This window comes from Jaculus jaculus, chromosome 20 (assembly GCF_020740685.1).
Source record: "Jaculus jaculus isolate mJacJac1 chromosome 20, mJacJac1.mat.Y.cur, whole genome shotgun sequence".
NCBI classification, from domain to species: Eukaryota; Metazoa; Chordata; class Mammalia; order Rodentia; family Dipodidae; genus Jaculus; species Jaculus jaculus.
This window is the reverse complement of record NC_059121.1, coordinates 9,873,676-9,895,228: the sequence shown is the minus strand read 5'-3', so window position 1 is coordinate 9,895,228 and position 21,553 is coordinate 9,873,676. Positions and strand designations below refer to the sequence as shown.

General features: G+C 38.8%; 2 protein-coding genes across 4 annotated transcripts in view; one reads left to right on the top strand and one right to left on the bottom strand.

Moving 5' to 3' along the window:
- Positions 1 to 21,553, top strand: part of LOC123456274 (zinc finger protein 585A-like) — a 545,778-nt gene that overhangs the window by 383,712 nt on the left and 140,513 nt on the right. The gene's annotated exons all lie outside the window — the stretch shown is intronic.
- LOC123456276 (zinc finger protein 420-like) overlaps positions 1 to 21,553 on the bottom strand; it is a 42,348-nt gene that overhangs the window by 15,948 nt on the left and 4,847 nt on the right. For 2 of the 3 annotated variants that reach the window (XM_045139055.1, XM_045139054.1), the window contains exons 3-4: positions 14,874 to 14,966; positions 11,529 to 11,714 (exon numbers count right to left, since the gene is read on the bottom strand). In XM_045139055.1, coding sequence (XP_044994990.1) covers positions 11,529 to 11,714; positions 14,874 to 14,966 — 279 coding nt within the window. Of the gene's footprint in view, positions 1 to 10,154; positions 11,715 to 14,873; positions 14,967 to 21,553 lie in introns of those variants that run through there. The other variant, XM_045139053.1, reaches the window with a different exon arrangement.

The window sequence follows — 21,553 nt, the reverse complement described above, 5'->3', positions numbered from 1 at the left end:
AATAATTGAACAATAGAATCCTGGTGCATTTCTAACACTAATGGCAATTTACTGTTGGTATTTATTCTCAGTAGCAGAGACCCAGCTTGAAGGTAAATGTTGTATAGTGTAAGTATGAAGAGCATAGTGCAGCTGTACAGGCAGTCTCCAGTTATTGTGATACAAGAAATAATTGGGCTATTTTCATGAAGAAACTGCTCATTTGTTTCTGCTTTCTAACAAATGCCACAATTCCTCTGTCTCCACGTTTCCTCTAACTTTTCTTTTCTGGGTGGGAATAAAAAGCTGTGAAGCTGTTCAACCTACTTTGTAACAAAAGACGCAAAGCTGTGTAATGGAGTTTTGTTTTGTTTTATAATGCACATTCTTTGTGTATTTTTATTTAGTGTTTTCTCGGTCACAAGTTTCCTTGCTGTCTGGCATGATCTGCATGACCTGTGCTCTAAACCACTTTCGTACCTCATGTTTTCATCCAGCACTCTTACTGTACTATGTACTAGTCTGTGAACAACGTCAAATGAAAAACAACAAACAGGTCATATGGGGAGCTGAGCTAGTGTGCAGAACACTAGTTGTACAAAAACAAAAATGAAGTGAGCCATCTTTTGTTCATTTAAAATGGTGTTTTGAATTTCATATGCAGAAAACCTTTTGTTACATTGCAGAATTTAATGTATTTAATAAATGCAACATGCAGATTAAAAAAAAAAGCAAGAGAGAAAGAGAAGAAGAAGAAAAAAATGCAAGGGAAGGAAGAAAGGTTGTCAGAGAGGCATGGGAAGTAATGTGAAAGGGGAAGATGTTGTCTGGAGCATGAGTGTTGAAATCGGCCACACATTAGGTCTAGAGGACACAGCATCAAAGGCTGCATTCCTGATACACACATGTGACAACCATCCTAGGTCACTCTCCTGCAACTGCTCAGGGACAGATGAGTTCCACTGGGAACAGACAGACAGACATCAAGGAAACAAGGAGGGCCACTGGGATGCAAGTGTTTTCTCCTTGAAGGAAAAGAGGGGTATAGAGAGATTGCTTCGTGGTTAAGGAACTTGCCTGCAAGGTCAAAGGACACAGATTTGGTTTCTGTGGTGGTTTGATTCAGGTGTCCCCCATAAACGTAGGTGTTCTGAATGCTAGGTTCCCAGCTAATGGATATTTGGGAATTAATGCCTCCTGGAGGGAGTGTATTGTTGGGGGTGGGCTTATGGGCTTTATAGCCAGTTTCCCCATGCCAGTGGTTGGCACACCCTCCTGTTGCTGTGGTCCATCTTAGGTTGGCCAGGGGGTGATGTCCACCTTTTGCTCATGCCATCGTTTTCCCCTGCCATCGTGAAGCTTCCCCCCGAGCCTGTAAGCCAAAACAAATCTCTTTTCCCAGAAGCTACTCTTGTTGGGTGATTTCTACCAGCAATGCGAACCTGACTGCAATAGTAAAGTGGTACCAAGGAGTGGGATTGCTGCTAGACAACTGACTGTGTGGCTTTGGCCTTTTGGAGGTGATTTTCTAGAGGAATGTGGAAGAAGTTGAAACCTTGGCCTAAGAGATGCCTTGCAGTGCTGTAAGTACAGCTTGATGGACTATTCTGGTCAGAGATGAAAGACCTGAAGGCAGTAAGAACCATGGACTGTGAGGTTTGGCTTATGAGGGTGAGAAAGAGCTTTGCTTGGACTTGGCTAGCAGTTTGTGTGAGAAGCTTGCTCTTGTGCCCGTGTCCTGAGAAGTTGTGCAGGGTTGCTTTGCGTAGAAATGAACTGGTGTGTGCAGAGGGATATGGCACATAACGAAAAATCTTTGGGTGAACTTTTGCCCATTCATCTGCAACTGAGAGATTACAACCTTTGAGACTGGGCTAGCTGACCTGCGCTGGGGCAACAAGAAGAATGTATACTCTTTAGAAGGGGCCTGAGTGCTCAAGGAGTGTCCTGTTCTTCAAAGTCTTCTTTATTCCCCCCTGGATTAACAAATTGGCTCCCTACCTGGTATCGTGGAGTATAAGAAATGCTCGAAAGAGGGTCATTGAGTTTGCAACAAGGTCTTGTGTTTTGGAAATGGCCATGGGCAGTGTGAAGCAGGTTTGCTGGTTGCCTGCGTAGAGACCCCATGGGGCCATGAGGATGAACCGTGGATTGCAGTGGAGACCCAGTGGAGATGCCGGGACCATGAGATGGCTGCCAACGAGCTGCCGGCCCCGATGAAGTTTTTCAGGACTGTGAGTCGCCTAGCTGGAGGGGCGGAATCGAAATGCCAGAGACTTGTTGCTGGTTAGAATTATTGGACTTGAAGATTTGTCACTGGCTAGAGTTGCTGGACTTGAAGCTACAGAGTTTGATGTTTGACCTGGTTGTTTTAAATCTTGTATTGGTTGAATGTTTCTTTGCTATGCTCAATGCCATCTTTTGCAGTGTGAATATTTATTCTGTGCCATTATGGGTTTTTTCAGGTTATTTTCTGTTATTATGGCTCAGTTAAAAGATCTTGAACTATGGGGATGTATGAACATCATTGGAATTGATTAAAAAAACTATGGGGACTGAATGCATTGTATTTTACATCATGTATGGATATTAGTTTATGGGGGCCAGGGGCGGAATGTGGTGGTTTGATTCAGGTGTCCCCCATAAACGTAGGTGTTCTGAATGCTAGGTTCCCAGCTGATGGATATTTGGGAATTAATGCCTCCTGGAGGGAGTGTATTGTTGGGGGTGGGCTTATGGGCTTTATAGCAAGTTTCCCCATGCCAGTGGTTGGCACACCCTCCTGTTGCTGTGGTCCATCTTATGTTGGCCAGGGGGTGATGTCCACCTTTTGCTCATGCCATCGTTTTCCCCTGCCATCGTGAAGCTTCCCCTCGAGCCTATAAGCCAAAATAAATCTCTTTTTCCCAGAAGCTACTCTTGTTGGGTAATTTCTACCAGCAATGCGATCCGGACTGCAACAGCTTCCCATTAGCCACGTAAAGCCAGATACACAAGGTGCATCTGGAGTTCACTTGCAGTGGCTGGAGGCCTTGGCATGCCTATCCTCTCTCCTTCTCTGCCTCTTTCCCTTTCTCTCAAATAAATAAATAAATGAAGTATCTAAAAGAATGGGGGTTTCCTTGATGGAACTGCCTCTGGATCCCCAACTCCCAGACACCCTCAACAGTAGGGTGCCCAGGGCACAGAGTAGACCAGAGCTCCCAGTTCCTCAGCTCCTCCCAGTTCGCTGGTCCTGGCAGGTACCCCTTGACTGGCTTGGGGCTACTTGGACCCTGCAAGCTTGCTGAGGAAGCAGTTCCTTGTTCCACCTTCCTGAATGAAGTGTCCCTGGGTGTCTAATTCCCAGATACCCTGCAAAGGAGTAAGTTGGCTATATACCAGCTCTTCTCAGTTTCCTGGTCAGAGTGGGTTGCCGTGCAGTGGGCATAGGGCTGCTTGGACTCTGCAAGCTTGCTGCAGAAGCAGGTCTCTGGCTCCCCCTTCCTGACTGACGTATCTGTAAAAGTAGCTCCTGTCATAATGTAACTTCCTCTGTATGTGTAACCTTCAAATAAATCCCATTTCTTCCTATAAAGCGTATCTGGCCTGGAAGTTCATGCCACCAATGTGAGGCTGTCTTGTACAGAATTGGTACCAAGGAGTGGGATCGATAAATCTGAACATGTGTTTTGTTTATTTGGAACTTGTGCACTGGAGCAATGGGAAACATGGTGCTTGCAACTGAAGATGGCTTCTGGAGTGATAAGCAAAGTTGTTAAGGACATTTGGGATGAGAGTTTGAGTATGCTAGTGCAGAGAGAATTGATTTTGGAGGCTTGGCTTAATGAACATTCCAAAGGGAAAGAAAGGCTACAGAACACCTTGTTGGAACTTGAATACTGGCATAAGGGCTGGCTGTCTTCTGCTGCCCAGCGCCAGAAAGATTGGTCAAAGGTAAAATGCATGCAGAGGTCATGAAGTTCACCTTGTCCCAGGAGTCACTGCTGAGACATGACATGAGACAGGACAAGTCGACCCTGATAGGCTAGGAAAGTCGTTGAAGATGGACTGTGGAATGGAGACTTGAAGAGTTGTTTTGGATGTACCAGAACTGTAAGAGACCTACAATGGAAGCTGTTGGTTAAGGATGGAACTTTTCCCCGGTATTCAGCACAGCTGAAGGGGTGGAATTAGAAAATAGAGAGATTCCTCACATTTCACTGGTCATATCTGACTTTATCTGCAGAAATTTTATATTTGCTTGATAGTTCTTGAAGTAATAATTATTCCAGTCTGTCCTTGCTATGCCTTACAGCAGTTGAAAATGTTTACTTTGTCCTGTCACATATTGAAAGCACACAACTTTGTTTTGATTTTACAGGACTCACATCTCAGATATTATATTTAAATCTCAGAAGAGGCTTGAAAATGTTGAACTATCTTAAGTTGGTAAGAACTTTGAATTTAAAAATATAGAATATGCGATGGTTATGAGCCTATTGGAATGTGGTAGGTTAAATGAACGGTCACTCATATGTTTATAATTTTACTTAAGCTTGTAAATTATCAACAAAGATGACTCATTCAGTGGTAAGCAGTAGAATGGCTTCATGTTCTCATTTTGATGAGGTTTCACCTCCGTGGTATTTGTCTCTATTTGTAACATGAGTATTTTCTCATTAAAACTGAAAATAAAGACTGGGTGTGGTGGGCAGGAAAAACATTCGTAATGAACAGTGCTCCATGGTAGCCCTTGCATAGCTCTGTTATATCCAAAGCATCTTCAGGTCTCCATGCAAACCATGGTCTGTCTTCCAATGGCTTTTGCAGCCTCTTCATTAGGGTTACCAAACCGTGCCTCTATGCCATGTCTCAATAGCAGCTCCTGGAACCTTGTGCACATCTTGTTAGTCAATGTATTCTTTATGCTTTAGAAACCAATACCAGGTGTGCAGGACCTAGCCTTATACTTAATTCAGGAATGAAGAAGTCAAAAGCTCGAAGAGTAGGGTTCTTGTCTAAAAAATGTCCTTTCAAAAGAGAATGCAGCTGGACATGGTGGTGTCTTCAATTACAGGAAGAGGAGATAGGCTTTGTGAGTCTGAGGCAATCTGAGCCTATATAGTGAATTCCAGGTAAGTACAGGCTAGAGTGAGATCCTACCACAGGGGGAAAAAAAAAAAAGAGAGAGACTATGCAAATCTACTATTTAGTCTTTCTGGGGTAGAATCACCTCACGCATTCTCCTGAGTGTTTTAATGTAAAACAGCTGGGCCATATCTGTTAAGATTACTAAGGTGTTTGACATTAGAAGATTCAACAACCAGTTTCACTGCCAGTAATTTTAAACTTGCTTGATTTTTTACAAGTTTAAATCATAAATTTCTCAGCTTGTATCTTGAGCTAAGCATATCAGCCCCTTACACATTTAACCTTGATCAATCTTTATGGGCATCAATGGCAGAATGCAACCAACCACCAATCCAGTAGCCCAGTTCCAACAAAGTTTTTTGCAGTCTTTCCTTCCACTTAGAGAGTTTATATGCAAAGCCTACAAATACAATTCTCTCTGCACTTTGCATTATTCCATTAACCTTGTCTTGTCAATTTTGAAGCTATCTTTTGTTACAGGTACTAAGTCCATGCCCATTCTTCCAAAGTAAGTGTTCCCACTGACCCAAATCCACATTGATTCATCTCAGCAAATATACCCTACTCTACTGGACTAATTCTGCCACAGTCAGCTTTATGCTTCTGAGATGAACTTTTAAATCAAGCTCAATTTATATGAGTGACATAATTTAATTGAAACTTGCAAAAACAGGAGAAGTGCCAAAATGGGGAAAGAAGCTGGACCCTTCCCAGAGGTTCATGCAGAGAGAAGAAACGGTCAACACCATAAACAAGACCACTCCATTTAATCCAGGCAGAGCTCAAGCATTCCACATCTTTTTATAATGGAAACAAATCCACCCTCAAACACATCTTAGCGCTGGACCCTAGGATCCATTCACATTGACAACAAGTTAAAGCTAAATAAAAATTTTGTGTCCATTGGGGGACACTGATTCAAACTACCACACCTTATGAACGTGTTTCTTAAAAATTTATGAAAGATTGATGAGTTTTGAATGAGGGTTTTTGCATCAAATGAGATGATCATAAAATTGCTGTCCATAAGTTTATTTGTAATGTTCATGGTTTTCTGTACATAGAATCATCCCTGTACCTCTCTGGGTTATAGCCATTATAACTACAATAAGTGATATTTTATATGTATTCTTGCATCTATTTATAAATATATTATTTAACATCTTTACTTGTATGTTTAGGAGATTGACCTTAGAATATCACTGCCTGTAATATACATGTTAAAATTGTTAAATAAATACAAGTTTTAGGCACTAAGAAGTTAGATGTATGGGGTGGAGAGATGGCTTAGCAGTTATGTGCTTGCCTGTGAAGCCTAAGAACCCTGGTTCGAAGCTTGATTCCCCAGGACCCACGTTCGCCAGATGCACAAGGGGGCGCACACCTGGAGTTTGTTTGCAATGGTAGAGGCCTTGGTGTGCCCATTCTCTCTTTCTGTCTCTCTCTCTTTCTCTCTGCCTTACTCTGTCACTTTCCAATAAATAAAATAAACAAAATTTTAAAAAACGTTATATGTATCCATAAAACTCTTTCTCTTAACTCAGAGCTCATCAAATCATCTAGACAAACTACATAGTCAGATATGGGATTTCCTGTGTCCCCCTTTCCTTCTCTGGAATTACACACATGAACAACCACAACCAAAATTTTTAATTGTTTTGTTCACTTACTTTTTATTTGTAATGGGAGAAAGAGAGGACAAGCATGGGCCTGTAGATGCATTCAAAAAACTCCAGATGCATATAGCACTCTGCATATGAATTTATATAGGTAGTGGGGAATTAAACATTGGTCAATGGGCTTTGCAGACAAGGGCATTAGTCACTGATCAACTTTGCCAATCCCGTAACACTTATTTTTATGTAGGTCCTATGGATCCAAAGTCAGGCACTCATGCTTGCATGCTATGCACTTTATCCAGCTAGCCATCTTTCAAGTGAATTGAATCATATTTAATAACTATTTTAAGTATCATTCTTACATTCATATCATCTTATATCAATTACATACACTAAAAGTTGAATTACCACAGAGTTAGCGACATTTGCCTTCAGTTCCAACATTTGGGAGGCAGAGGTAGTAGAACCAGCCTGAGACTACATAGTGAATTTCAAGTAAGCATCAAGTGAACAAGAACATGAGGATAGAAGAAAAACTATACATTCAAACATCCAAATTCTACACCTGGCCCATTTAAATTCATGATCCTCTTATGATTATATATATATTCAGATTAACTTTTAGAGTCTCCATAATATTTAGCAAATATAATAATCCAACAACTAAGCAGAGATCCCACAAAGTCTATTAATTTTGAGCCTTATAAACTCAAATTATAATTACTTATTCCAACACATAATGACAGAGTGTAAACATTTCCAGAGCAAAAATGTCATAACCAAGTAAATATCCCCTCCCCTCTGCTCCGTTCCTGTCCCCTCCCCTCCCCCACTTTCTCCTTCATAGCTCTGGTCTGCATCCTATCTCCTCCCTCTCTCCATTAGTCTCTCTTTTAATTTCATGACATTATCATTTTCTCCAATTATGAGCGTCTTGTGTGGGTATTGCTAGGTACTGTGAGGTCTTGGATACTGAGGCCAAATTCTGTCCGGACAGTTGTATGTAAGGTGTGGTACCCTTCCGTTAGCTCTTACATTCTTTCCGCCACCTCTTCCGCAATGGACCCTGAGCCTTGGAGGGTGTGAGATGTTCCAGTGCTGGTACACCTCTGTCCCATCTTCTCATCACTATGTTGTGTTTGGGCCATCCCAGTAATCATCACCATCTGAAAAGAGAAGCTTCTCTAACCAGAAGTGAGAGTAGCATTAATATATAAGTATGAACATTAAGTGTTGTGATTTCAGGGCAATTTGGTGAGAGTAATATATCAACTTATCCAGACAAGAGCAAGCTTTATACCCCTAAGAGTTATGACCTCTCCTGCAATAGGCTTTTGATTAGGTTTTCAGTACCAGGCATGTATTCCCTCCCACAGCGTGGAACTTCCATCCAATAAGAGAGCGGTGGGTTTTGCCCAGACCAGACATGCCACTATTAGGCTCGTTCAGACATTTGGTGTGTCTGGCCAACTTAAGATTTCCAGTGTTCACTGTTTTCATTGCTGATGACTTCTGAATCCCATAAGACTGCATACAGTGCAGCTTTATCCAGCTTTCAGTTGGCTGGGCTACAGATAGAAGTTTTTCTGCTCACAACCACCTAGATTTGTCAGTGACTTTGTCACTCAGGCATGTGAATTTCATGTCAGACAAGAGATGATTTCTTTCAAATTCAACATCACTCCAGTTCAAAAGAAATGGTCACAGTCATTATTACACAACATACTCTCAAATTTTCTTATGTCTCACATTTCATTCTGCTTTTAGCCTTTTCAAACATATCACAATTGCCCATCAAGCTTTGGTTACAACACCACATGTCTACTGAAGTTCAAATTTCTGAATCATTCCACATACTTCCCACAAACCAATTTCAAAAGAAGAAAATCAACAGGTTTTCAGAAGTCATTAAACTACGACTTAAAGAATAAAGTGTACAATTTTTTTTTTGTTCAGATTCAAAACTATCATCTGCAGGCAATCTACGATGTACAGGCAGCAGTAGTTTGTTAATGGGTTTTCTCTTATTGTCAATATATATTGTCATTTCTTGGGAGAAAACAACTGAGTTTTTATTTTGTAACATTTCACACAAGTAGAAATATTCTCATATGTTAAATGATACATGAATTTTGGATGAAAAAATTGTCATGCGTTCTTTATATATTTCAGACTCATAAACACTTTATGAGCTCTATAACAGGTAAACGGTGAGCACTGGTAGCTTGTTCACATTCATAGGTATTCTGATTTCATGATTTCTATGCTGCATATTGAGAAAGGAATCGGAAGTTTCAAAACATTCATTACATTCCTATGGCTTTCATGTGACAAAAGTTGTCAGAGGTGTCTTCCAGATTGATGAGTTGTGACTTCTGGTAGAAAGCATTTCAACCTACATTACTTTGATGAGGCTCATTACCTACAATACTTCTCTACATGAGTTCGGGCTTATGCTAGAAAGATTTTTCACAATCATTGTATATACATATGGTTTCTCACTGGTTTAGTTCTCTCATGCATGGCTATCAAAAGATATGTGTTCATCATTCATTATATCCATATGATTTCCAAGATATTTGAATTCTATGATGCACAGTAGGCTGAAATTGGTGATGGACATTTTCCCACATGCATACATCTACTCATGTGTATGTCTTCTCTGATGCATAGTGAGCTGTGAGTGAAAGACAATATTCTATGTTCTCACCTGTTTTGAGTTTTCATTTGTTTATGACGGAGAGTGAATTGTAAGAGAAAGCATTCTCACATTTACTATATTATTATGATCTCTCATAAGTAGAAATTCTTTTTGGCTTGTTAAAGAAAATCATTATAACATTCATTGCATGAATATGACTTCTTATATGAGGTTTTTGATGAATAGTGATGTGCAGCACCTGGATGCAACCTCTGCAGTATTTATTAGATTCATATGGCTACACAGCTATGTGACTTAACTGATGACTAATGATTTGTGACATCCAGAAGAAAGCCTTCCCATATTTATATGGTGTCTCACCTGTTTGAATTGTGTGATTCTGATGGGCATAGCAAAGAAAACATACCCATCTTCATTTTGCCCACATGTCTTTTGAATACTTTGATCTCTATTGAGACATGACTTGAAAGAAAACTCCCACATCCATTATATTCATATGATTTCTCACCTAAGAGTTCTCTGATGAATAGTAAGCTACGACTTGGAGATGAATGCTTTCGCATCGTAACATCATTTTTCCTAAGGGTGAATCCGCTTATGCGTAGTGAGCTGTTAATGACAGATAATTATAGTCATAAAGTTTCTCACCTGTTATTAGTTCTCTGATGCACAGTGACCTGTGACAGGGAATTGACTGTATTTCTACATTCATTCTATTTCATGGATTGTTTCCTATGTGAGTTCTCTGAAGCATAGTGAGTTGTGATTTCAAACCTGAAAGCTTTCCTACACGCAACATGTTCATGTAACTTTTCACTTGTGTCTTCTCTTATGTTGGTTAAGATTTGACTTAACATTAAAAGCTTTCCCACACTTATTACATTCATATGGCTTTTCACCTGTGTGAGTTCTCTGATGTATAGTGAGAAATGACTTGCGGATGAAGCCTTTGCCACATTCAATACATTCATATGGCTTCTCACCTGTATGAGTTCTCTGATGGATAGTGAGATGTATTTTGTAAATGAAACCTTTACCACATTCAGCACATTTATATGGCTTTTCACCTGTGTGGTTTCTGTGATGTTTATTAAGATATGACTTGGTTATGAAAGCTTTGCCACATGCAGTACATTCATATGGCTTTTCACCTATGTGAATTCTCTGATGTTTAGTGAGTTGTGACTTGGACATAAAAGCTTTCTGACATTCAGTGCATTTATATGGCTTCTCACCTGTGTGAGTTTTCTGATGTATAGTGAGTTGTGCCTTGGAGATAAATGCTTTGCTACATTCAGTGCATGCATATGGCTTTTCACCTGTGTGAGTTCTCTGATGTATAGTGAGAATTGACTTGGAGATATAGGCTTTTCCACATGCAGTGCATTTGTATGGCTTTTCACCTGTATGAGTTCTTTGATGCATAGTGAGCTGTGACTTGGAGATAAAAGCTTTACCACATTCAGTACATTCATATGGCTTTTCACCTGTGTGAGTTCTCTGATGCTTATTAAGATCTGACTTGGAAATGAAAGCTTTCCCACATGCAGTACATTTATATGGCTTTTCTCCAGAGTGAGTTCTCTGATGTATAGTGAGAAGTGACTTGGAGATATACGATTTCACACAAGAAGTACATTCATATGGCTTTTCACCTGTGTGAGTTCTCTGATGTTTATTAAGATCTGACTTGGAAATAAAAGCTTTCCCACATGCAGTACATTCATATGGCTTTTCACCTGTGTGAGTCCTCTGATGCATAGTGAGCTGTGACTTGTAGATGAAAGCTTTCCCACATTCAATACATTCATATGGCTTTGCACGTGTGTGAATTCTCTGATGGTTATTAAGAGCTGACTTGGTAAGGAAAGCTTTCCCACATTCAGTACATTCAAATGACTTTTGACCTAGGTTAGTTCTCTGATGCACAGTAATATCTGACTGGAAGATGAAGACTTTCCCATATGGCTTCTCAACTGCAGGAATTTTCTGACGTTTTTTAAGATCTGACATTGCAAGAAAAGCTCTCCCACATGCATTATACTGATTAGGCTTTTCACTTGTGTATGCTCTCTGATGCACAGTGAGATGTGACCTGGAGATGAAAGTTTGCCCACATTCATCTGGTATCTCACCTGTATGAGTACTTTGATGCTTACTGAGCTTTGACTTGGAATTCAAGGTTGTCGTCCCACATTCATACAACTTCTCACCTCTAATTGTTCCTTGATGACAAGTGTGATGTACCTTGTGATAAAAATCGTTCTGGGATTGTTTAAAATCAGTCTTTGTCCAGTACATTTTCTGCTCACTTTTTAATTCTGAGAAATACAAAGGAACTTATTACATTCTTAATATAAAGTAAAAATTTGATTTGCAAAGGCTTCCTAGTACTTGGTAGGTTATTATATTTTAAGACCATATAGCTCACAATAATTATATTAATTATATTAATATTAATACTACTTTTCAACTGACTTCTTTACTACTCTCTTTGGTGGGTTGCTTGACTTGACGCATGGTCTTATACAACGAAGCGCATATTCAGCAAACGTTTTCCTGTATTCACACCATGTACTAAACATCTCTAAGTTGTCTTTATTTGATTATTGCTTATTACTTTTATTGCTTCCTCATTAAGTTCTGGTCTAATTTTTTAGAACAACATAAATTCTCTCTTGTATTAGGCTTATTCAAGAATTTAATATTCAGGATGGAGAGATGCAATATTTAGGGTGCTTGCCTGAAAGGCTAAGATCTCAGGCTCAACTATCCACATGCCATAAAAAGCAGATTCACAAAGGTGAAGCAAGCACAAGGGTGGACATGCTCACTATGTCGCAAAATCATCTGGAGTTTGAGGGTAGTGGCTGAGGCCCTGGGGCATCTATTTTTGTTCCCTCCTTTTCTATCTTCCTCCAAATGAAAACAAATTAAAAAAGAATTTAGTTTTCAGTGAAATAACCAAGTGAGTAAAAAGAAAACTTTCCGTTTTACCCTACTTGCAGTTCTTTACTAAAGTGCTTACAGCATTTTACCACATGTTTAATGGATGCTTTATTATACAGATTGTTTGCTTTATTTACCAATATAAGTGCAGAATTCTACTTAAATAAATAGAAGATTTTTGTTGTTGTTTGTTTGTTTGATTTTATTCTCTCCCCTACCACCTTTCTAGATGGATCATATGTATATTTTTGTTTCTTATCTATTTACATGTTCATATGCTTTGGTTAATTTGGAAAGATGTGGTAGGAAATGTATGTTTTCTGATAATGGGTCAAGCTTGGGTGTTAGTCATTGCCTTTAACCTTGTGTGACAATCCCTATTGGTATAAACTACTGTGTATGCCATGAATCTGGCCTATGGGAAATGAGATTCTGAGTGCTCTGGCTGATTCTGGGGATCTAAACTAATGATTATGCAAAAAGCACAATTAACCACTGAGTGAACTCCCCAGACAACATTGGGTTTAATAATGAGTGTGGACATGGCTATCTTATATTTTTCAATTACTAGTATCTGATGATAATAGTAGATGAACCATGTTTTCAATCATTGTTATTATGGATGAAGAGGAAAAGGACAATGAGGATAGCAATGAAAAAAAGAGAAAGAACAAAAACATACCACACTAGAATGAGAGCAAAACAATAGTAACTACAATAAAGAGGGTTAAAATACAAATATGAAAAACATCACAATATCAATGTTGAAAAATAACAAATTGGAGAACACCTATATTCTATCTTCCAAGTATTTGTTTCCATTCATAATGGTCTTTCATCTGTAGATGGATATAGTCACTCACTGCTTACTATTGAAATTGGTGACACATGTGTTGATAGATTAACCCAAAACCAAGGTCAATGGCAGGTCTACACTCAAAAGTTATATTTCCATATAAAAGTGACTGGATACCCTTGAGATTGAAATAACAGAGTCCAATATTACTTAACATACACAAAAAAATACCAGGCATCTCCATTGTATATTACACAATGAAAACCCAGAAAAAGACTCTTAGTTCAATTCATGGACATAAGTGCCCAAGTAAGAATTAACTACATATGATAAGGGGTTAGGATACACCCATGTAATTGACCTGCATTAAAAATTTTCAGATGTCGGGGGAGAGAGAGGAAATTACCATGGGATTTTTTTTTATAATCATGGAAAATGTTAATAAAAATTTTAAAAATTTTCAGAACCACATTACAACTAAACATGGTGAAGGTATAATGAATGTCTAAAGGCCAAACAACATGATCAATAACATTCCCTTATTGAACATTAATAAACAATGAGGATGACTCTTCAACATAAAAGGTAAAACCCCAAAATGCTTCCCATCTTGGGGTCCCTAATGAAAAACCTGATCAGAAATTCTACATTTAACAGTTTCAGATCAAATATTATTTCTTGTGACCATTTCCCACACATAAATATTCAATGTTTCCAGACTCCCTGGATTATCTGTTTTCAGGTTTCAAAAAGTTAAAATGTTTTCTTCTAGCCTATCTCTAATGTTAGTATGTTATTATAGGTTGAAGGACAGCATATTGAACTGAATCTCTACAATTAACCATTTTAATAGACACATATTTCTACTAATACTACAGATACCACCACTTTGGCACAAGACCTTTTTCTACTGTCTGACATTATGTTGTACCTGTGGCTTTACTTTGTATTTTTATGTATAACTAGAGAATGAACTATTTCCTACTATTCTTTCAAAGCAATTCATATTTCCTTCACTTTAAAGTCTCAAATATTCTTTCAATACCTGACATTTCTTAGTGATGACAAATTACTTCTGTCACCTAAATTCTAATGAATATTTCACAAAAGGGTACTAATCCCTTATGAAATCTCTGATGCTCTCTTTTCCAACTTATTTCTAAATTTCACAGGTGACTATAAATATAATTATGTTAACTACTCTCATTTTCTCAGCATTATAAACACCTCCACCATTAAAGAACTGTATAGTTGAATAAATACTTTTCTTCCTCAACGTGTTTCACTTAAAGATTTTGTCACAGCAGATAAATTAAAAATATTGCAACACACAGAAAATAGGCAAGTGAGAATTTAGGTACAGCATGTAATACATAATATTTTTCAAGACCACGTGTTTATGGAATTCAATTCTGGAATGCATGTAAAAAAGTTTTTTCAGCTGGGCATGGTGCACACACCTTTAATCCCAGAACTCAGTGGGCACAGGTAGGAGAATTGACCTGAGTCTGAGACCACTTACAGACTGCATATTGAATTCTGGGTCAGCTTGAGCTAGAGTGAGTCTCTACATTGAAAAACAAAAAACAAAACAAAACAAAATTATTCAATGGCATAAAGAGTCATGCTTTCTCCATGTCATAGTGTGTGTGTTTCAAAGAAATATCAAGACCATGACAATGTCTAATGAGTTCTCATCTCACTGACCTATGTTACACAATATGCATTTACTTGCCTGGAAACATCTGAATTGAGTCTTCTTTTAGAGTCCATGGTGCAAGTCCATTCTCCAACTTGAAGATCAAATCAGGTTTGGTCAGACAGTTCCCTGTAATTGGGAAACAATGAACAAATTGTGTCAATGTTATATCACATGGACTCTTGGATTATAAAAGCTGCATGCCTACAACTTCTCGTTAGTACATGAAATACAAATTTAGCTTAAAGTTTATACTCCCAGTGTTCATTAACTAAAATATTTTCCTGAAGTGACATTGAGAATCTCTCCCAAAAGTGATGTCAGACAGCATGATACATAATATGATGATTTTTTTTTTGATTTTACAATATATAGACTCACTCTAGCCCAGATTGACCAAGAACAGATACAGTAACCTCAGACTGTCCTCATGCACATCCACCTAACTCAGCCTCCCACATTATAGCACAAAAATTGTGTGCCAAAATTTCCAGCATAAAACAATGATTTTTTGCCAGGCATGGTGACACATGTCTTTAATCCCAGCACTGGGGAGGCAGAGGGAGGAGGATCACAGTGAGATCAAGGCCACCCTGAGAATACATAGTGAGTACCAGGTAAAGAGACCCTACCTCGAAAAACAAAAACAAACAAACAAACAAACAAAAAAAAACTAATGATTTTTGAAAAATAAATAAATAGAGCATAGTGGAATAGGAACATAATGAAACTAGAAAAAGAATAAATGACATTTATGATAGGCAGAACAAAGAGATAGTGGTTATAAAAAGAACAAGAGACAGAGGTTGTGGGAAAAGATTTTAACCAATGAAATGAATGGAACGAAAAGTAAAACAGAAGATTCACAATGAAATTGATGAGAAAAAAATTGTATGACTATTTAAAAATACCTCATGCAAATTAAGAAATTGAAAAGAATGTAAGGAAGGAATGGACTTTAGATTCATAAGAATTGCCCTTAAGTAAATGAATGAACATAAAAAGATGTTCCAGTGTAAAACAAATGAAATAAAAATAAGATCCATGAAAGAATTTTCTATTATGAGAAAGAAATTCACAAAGCTCACAAGAATTTGAACACATTTGAACAGCAAATTAAAGAGCAAAACCAAAAGCCAGTTATAAACAAACAATACAGGCACTGGCACATTCTCAGGTGTACACTAATAGATCAGCATTAAACTAATGTGGATGATCTACAGACCAAACATCCAAAGTACACATGCAGTAATAATCAGTTAATATAGATGCAAAATTCCTAAATGTAATAGAAAACAAGTAAGAACAACAGATAAAAATAACACACACTATAACTAGAATGATGGCTCAGCATGCAAGCATTGTTGCTCTATAACCATGGGTACTGAAGGACCCGGAGTTCAATTTTCTAGATCCAGTGGAATTGCAAGCCTATGCAGGCCTGTAAGCGAGTCATACAGCATTGTAGAGACTAAAAAAATCTTTGAATCCCTGTGTTGCAGTCAGGTTTGTATTGTTGGCAGCAACCAACCAACCAAGAGCAGCTTGTGGGACAAAAAGTTTATTTGGGCTTAAGACTCTAGAGGAAGGCCCATGATGGCAGGGACAATGAAGACAGGGGCAGAGGGTGGACATTATTCCCTCCTCAACATCAGGTGGACAACAGCTGTTGGACAGCGTGTCAAACGCTAGCAAGGAGACACTGGCTATGACACCCATAAGCCCTCCCTCACAATACACTGCCTCCAAGAGACATTACTTCCCAAATCTCCATCAGCTGGGAACCTAGCATTCAGAACACCTAAATTTATGAGGGACACCAGGATCAAACCACCATACTCTGCCAGCTCTACAATCAGGAATAGGAGGCTTAGACCACAAAGAGTAATGCCAGCACACATGGAACACATCATTACCAGTGAACTCACAGAAGCACAGAAAGGCAACTGCCACATGTACTTCCATATCTGAGATTACTAAACTGGAACAGCTTGAGTGCCATGCATACCTGAGAAGCAACTCTAGTGACACATAAAACGGATGCTAGGGTTTCGGGAAAGGAGAATGGGAAGGCAGGAGGAGTTATACACAAAACAAAATCCAAAATGAAGTGATATCATGGAAACTTCCTCATGGATAGCAAGCTAAAAATAAAACCCTCAATAGGAGCATGGAGGGATCATCTGGTGAGAAGGGCCCCAAAGAGTGTAGGACAGAGGTTTGCCCGAAAACATTTGGATCTGGATTGTACCTTCCAGTACCAGATATTGGTTACAACTCACACTTAGCTGTTGATCAGAGAGACGCACAAGGTCCACAAAACAAGACAGGGTAATGTCAAAGCACTTGATGGCCCACCTGAGGAAAAAAATAATATCCTATTGCTAAAGGCATCACATAGCCAGGTGTGGTGGCTTATGGTTTTAATACCAGCACTCAGGAGGCAGAGGTAGAGGTTCACCATGAGTTTGAGGCCAACCTGACACTACATAGTGAATTCCAGGTCAGCCTGAACTAGAATGAGACCCGACTTCGAAAAACAAACAAAAAGACATCATATAATATGAATGCAGAATATCAAGAGATCCACCTAAGGCTGGGCATGGTGGCGCATATCTTTAATCCCAGCACTCGGGAGGCAGAGGTAGGAGAATCACCATAAGTTCGAGGCCACCCTCAGAATACAGAGTGAATTCCAGGTCAGCCTGGGGAGAGTGAGATCCTACTTCGAAAAACCAAAAAAAGGGGACGGGGGGAGAGATCCAGCTGAATCTGCAAGCAAGTTAGCCTGTATAATGCTAAAAAGTGCTGCAAAGTGCTACATGAGCTGCTGGGGGGGAAATGGCCAAAAATGTGAGCAAGCAGGAGATGCTGCTATATTAAAGCAACTAATCTGAAAAGATTCACATCCCTGTGCAATAGTGGCTCACAGACTAGGTGGGTAAACAATAGCTCTCTGTTTGGCTACAAGATCTGCTCAGTGGAAAGGAATATATAGCTGGAGCTGGGAACCAAGTCAGAATCCTACGGAGACCAAGATTATGGATTCCAATGAAAACTTCCCGGTAGTCTCTATCCAAAAATGTGGCCACTCTGATCAAAACTTCTCTAAATTAATAAAGCTTATCCTTTACCTATTCTGATCTCGTTCTCCATTGGAGAGTCTGCTTTTATTTCTCAGAAAATAGCAAGAATTGAGGACAACCAAAATCTATCAACCAAACAAAAATAGCTGACTCTGTGTCAGATGAATCACTCATAGCAAAGCAGTTAGAACCCAGGTGAAACCACAAAGGAATTGGTGAGACGAGCAAGAGTTTTGCTTCCTAGGAACGACTGACAATTTGCACCAGAGTGATGTAGATAGACCCTAAGGATACACAAAATGCACCAAAGCAAAAATCTAGAAGTAGCTGAAAGCTTAACACTAAAGCATACTTAAAATATACCCACCAACGCTCAGGGAATTTTGCAGAATAGGAGGTGGAAAGAATGTAAAAGCCACAGTGTAGAATAGAATAGCCAGTAGCATTGCCCACCACCCCCAGCCACAATGACTGACTTCTGCTCTCACAACTTATAATCCACAAGGCCATGGTAAATAACAGCAATCCCAATAAGGAGGGCCGTCAGTGGAGTGGGGGCAGGGAGGAGGGAAATCATCATACCAACACATTATGTATACACACAGTTTCTATTTAATAAAAAACCGTTACAAGGAAATGCTGTTATACATTGTATTTTGAGCTACTTGAAAACAAACTGTACATATAAACTCATAAATACAACAATGTAGAGCAAACTCACTGATAAAACTACACTACTTGATGTCACAGTAGAAATAAGTACCACAATGATAATCTAATGAAAATCAAAATGTTGATGGTGTGTTAATCTTCAAACTGTGAGACATTTTCCCAATTTCAACTCAAGAAGTTTATGTTGCAAAAAACAAAGAAGGAACTGGAGAGATGGCTTACCAGTTAAAGCACATGCCTAAAATGCCTAATGACCCACGTGTGATTCTCCAGGTCCCAGGTAAGCCAGATTCACATGGTGGTGCATGCATCTGGATTTCATTTGCAGTGGCTGGAGGTCCTGCTGCAATCTCTATCTTTCTCTCTGTGTCTCTACTAAATAAATAAAAATATATTAAAAAAAATAAAACAGCAGAGGCTGTTAGGTGGAACCCAGTTTACACTACTAATGACCCAACATTGTCAAGTAACACATTGCCTAACCCTTGGTTTTCTCATTTGTAAGAAGCAGATAGTAAGCACATACTCTGCATAAAGTAGTTGTGCATAGGGCTGGAAAGAGGGCTTAGTGGTTAAGCACTTGCCTGTGAAGCCTAACGACCCCAGTTTGAGGCTTGATTCCCCAAGACCCATGTAAGCCAGATGCACAAGGGTACATATGTCTGGAGTTCGTTTGCAGTGGCTGGAGGCCCAGGGACAGCCATTCTGTCTGTCTGTCTGTCTCTGCCTGTTTCTCTCTCTATCACTCTCAAATAAATAAATAAAAATGAACAAAAAAAAAACTTTTAAAGTAGTTGTGCATATTAAGCCAACACCTCATATACTGTACCTAACAAAGCACCTCTACATAGTTAAGTGCTCCAAGATGACGGGAAGAGAATTGTAATGTAAGAATAACTAAACATGTTTAATGAAATATTTGTCTTTACAAGAATTACTACATAAGTTAGATTCACTAAACCACTGCTGCAGTATATTGGGATTACTAATGATAAACCCTAAAAACAGCTTAGTAAGTAATTATAATAACTACATATATATTAAAAAATAATAATGTTAGCTCTTCCTTAAAAGTCTGGTAGCAATAAGGCAAGAGACACACATAAAAGGGATACAAATTGGAAAGGAAGAGATCAAGTTATCATTATTTGCAGATGACATGATTCTATACATAAAGGACCCTAAAGACTCTACTAGCAAGCTGTTAGAGCTCATCAAAACCTACAGCAATGTAGCAGGATACAAAATAAATACACAGAAATCAGTAGCCTTTGTATATGCTAACAACAAACACACAGAGGATGAAATCAGAGAATCACTCCCATTCACAATTGCATCAAAAAAAAATAAAATACCTTGGAATAAACCTAACCAAGGAAGTAAAGAATCTATACAATGAGAACTTTAAAACACTCAAGCAAGAAATTGCAGAAGACACTAGAAAGTGGAGAAACATCCCTTGTTCCTGGCTTGAAAGAATCAATATCGTGAAAATGGCAATCTTACCTAAAGCAATCTACACATTTAATGCAATCCCTATCAAAATTCCAAAGGCTTTCTTCATGGAAATAGAAAAAACAATCCAAAAATTCATTTGGAATCATAAAAAACCTCGAATATCTAAAATAATACTGAGCAACAAAAAAGAGGCTGGTGGTATCACCATACCTGATTTTAACCTATACTACAGAGCCATAGTAACAAAAACAGCATGGTACTGGCACAAAAACAGACATGTAGATCAGTGGAACAGAATAGAGGACCCAGATGTAAGCCCAAGTAGCTATAGCCACCTGATATTCGATAAAAATGCCAAAAATACTCATTGGAGAAGAGACAGCCTCTTCAGCAAATGGTGTTTTGAAAACTGGATAAATATCTGTAGAAGGATGAAAATAGATTCTTCTCTCTCGCCATGCACAAGAATTAAGTCCAAATGGATTAAAGACCTTAATATCAGACCGGAAACTTTGAAACTGCTAGAGGAAAAAGTAGGGGAAACCCTTCAACATATTGGTCTTGGCAAAGACTTTCTGAATACAACCCCAATTGCTCAGGCAATAAAACCACAGATTAACCACTGGGACCTAATGAAATTACAAAGATTTTGCACCGCAAAGGACACAGTGAAAAAAGCAAAGAGGCAACCTACAGAATGGGAAAAAATCTTCGCCAGCTATATATCTGATAGAGGATTAATTATCTAGGATATACAAAGAACTCAAAAAGTTAACTAATAAGGAATCAAACAAGCCAATCAAAAAATGGGCTAAGGAGCTAAATAGAGAGTTCTCAAAGGAAGAAATACGAATGGCATATAAGCACCTAAAAAAATGTTCTACGTCACTAGTCATCAGGGAAATGCAGATTAAAACTACATTGAGATTCCATCTCACTCCTGTCAGATTGGCCACCATCATGAAAACAAATGATCATAAATGTTGGCGGGGATGTGGAAAAAAAGGAACCCTTCTGCACTGCTGGTGGGAATGCAATCTGGTCCAGCCATTGTGGAAAACAGTGTGGAGGTTCCTAAAGCAGCTAGAGATTGATCTACCATATGACCCAGCTATAGCACTCCTAGGCATATATCCAAAGGACTCATCTCATTTCCTTAGAAGTACATGCTCAACCATGTTTATTGCTGCTCAATTTATAATAGCTGGGAAATGGAACCAGCCTAGATGTCCCTCAACAGATGAGTGGATAATGAAGATGTGGTACATTTATACAATGGAGTTCTACTCAGCGGTAAAGAAAAATGAAGTTATGAAATTTGCAGAAAAATGGATGGACCTGGAAAGTATTATACTAAGTCAGGTAACCCAGGCCCAGAAAGCCAAGCGCCACATGTTCTCCCTCATATGGGGATCCTAGCTACAGATGACTGGGCTTCTGTGTGAGAATGAAAATACTTAGTAGCAGAGGCCAGTAAGTTGAAAAGGAGACATAAAGGGT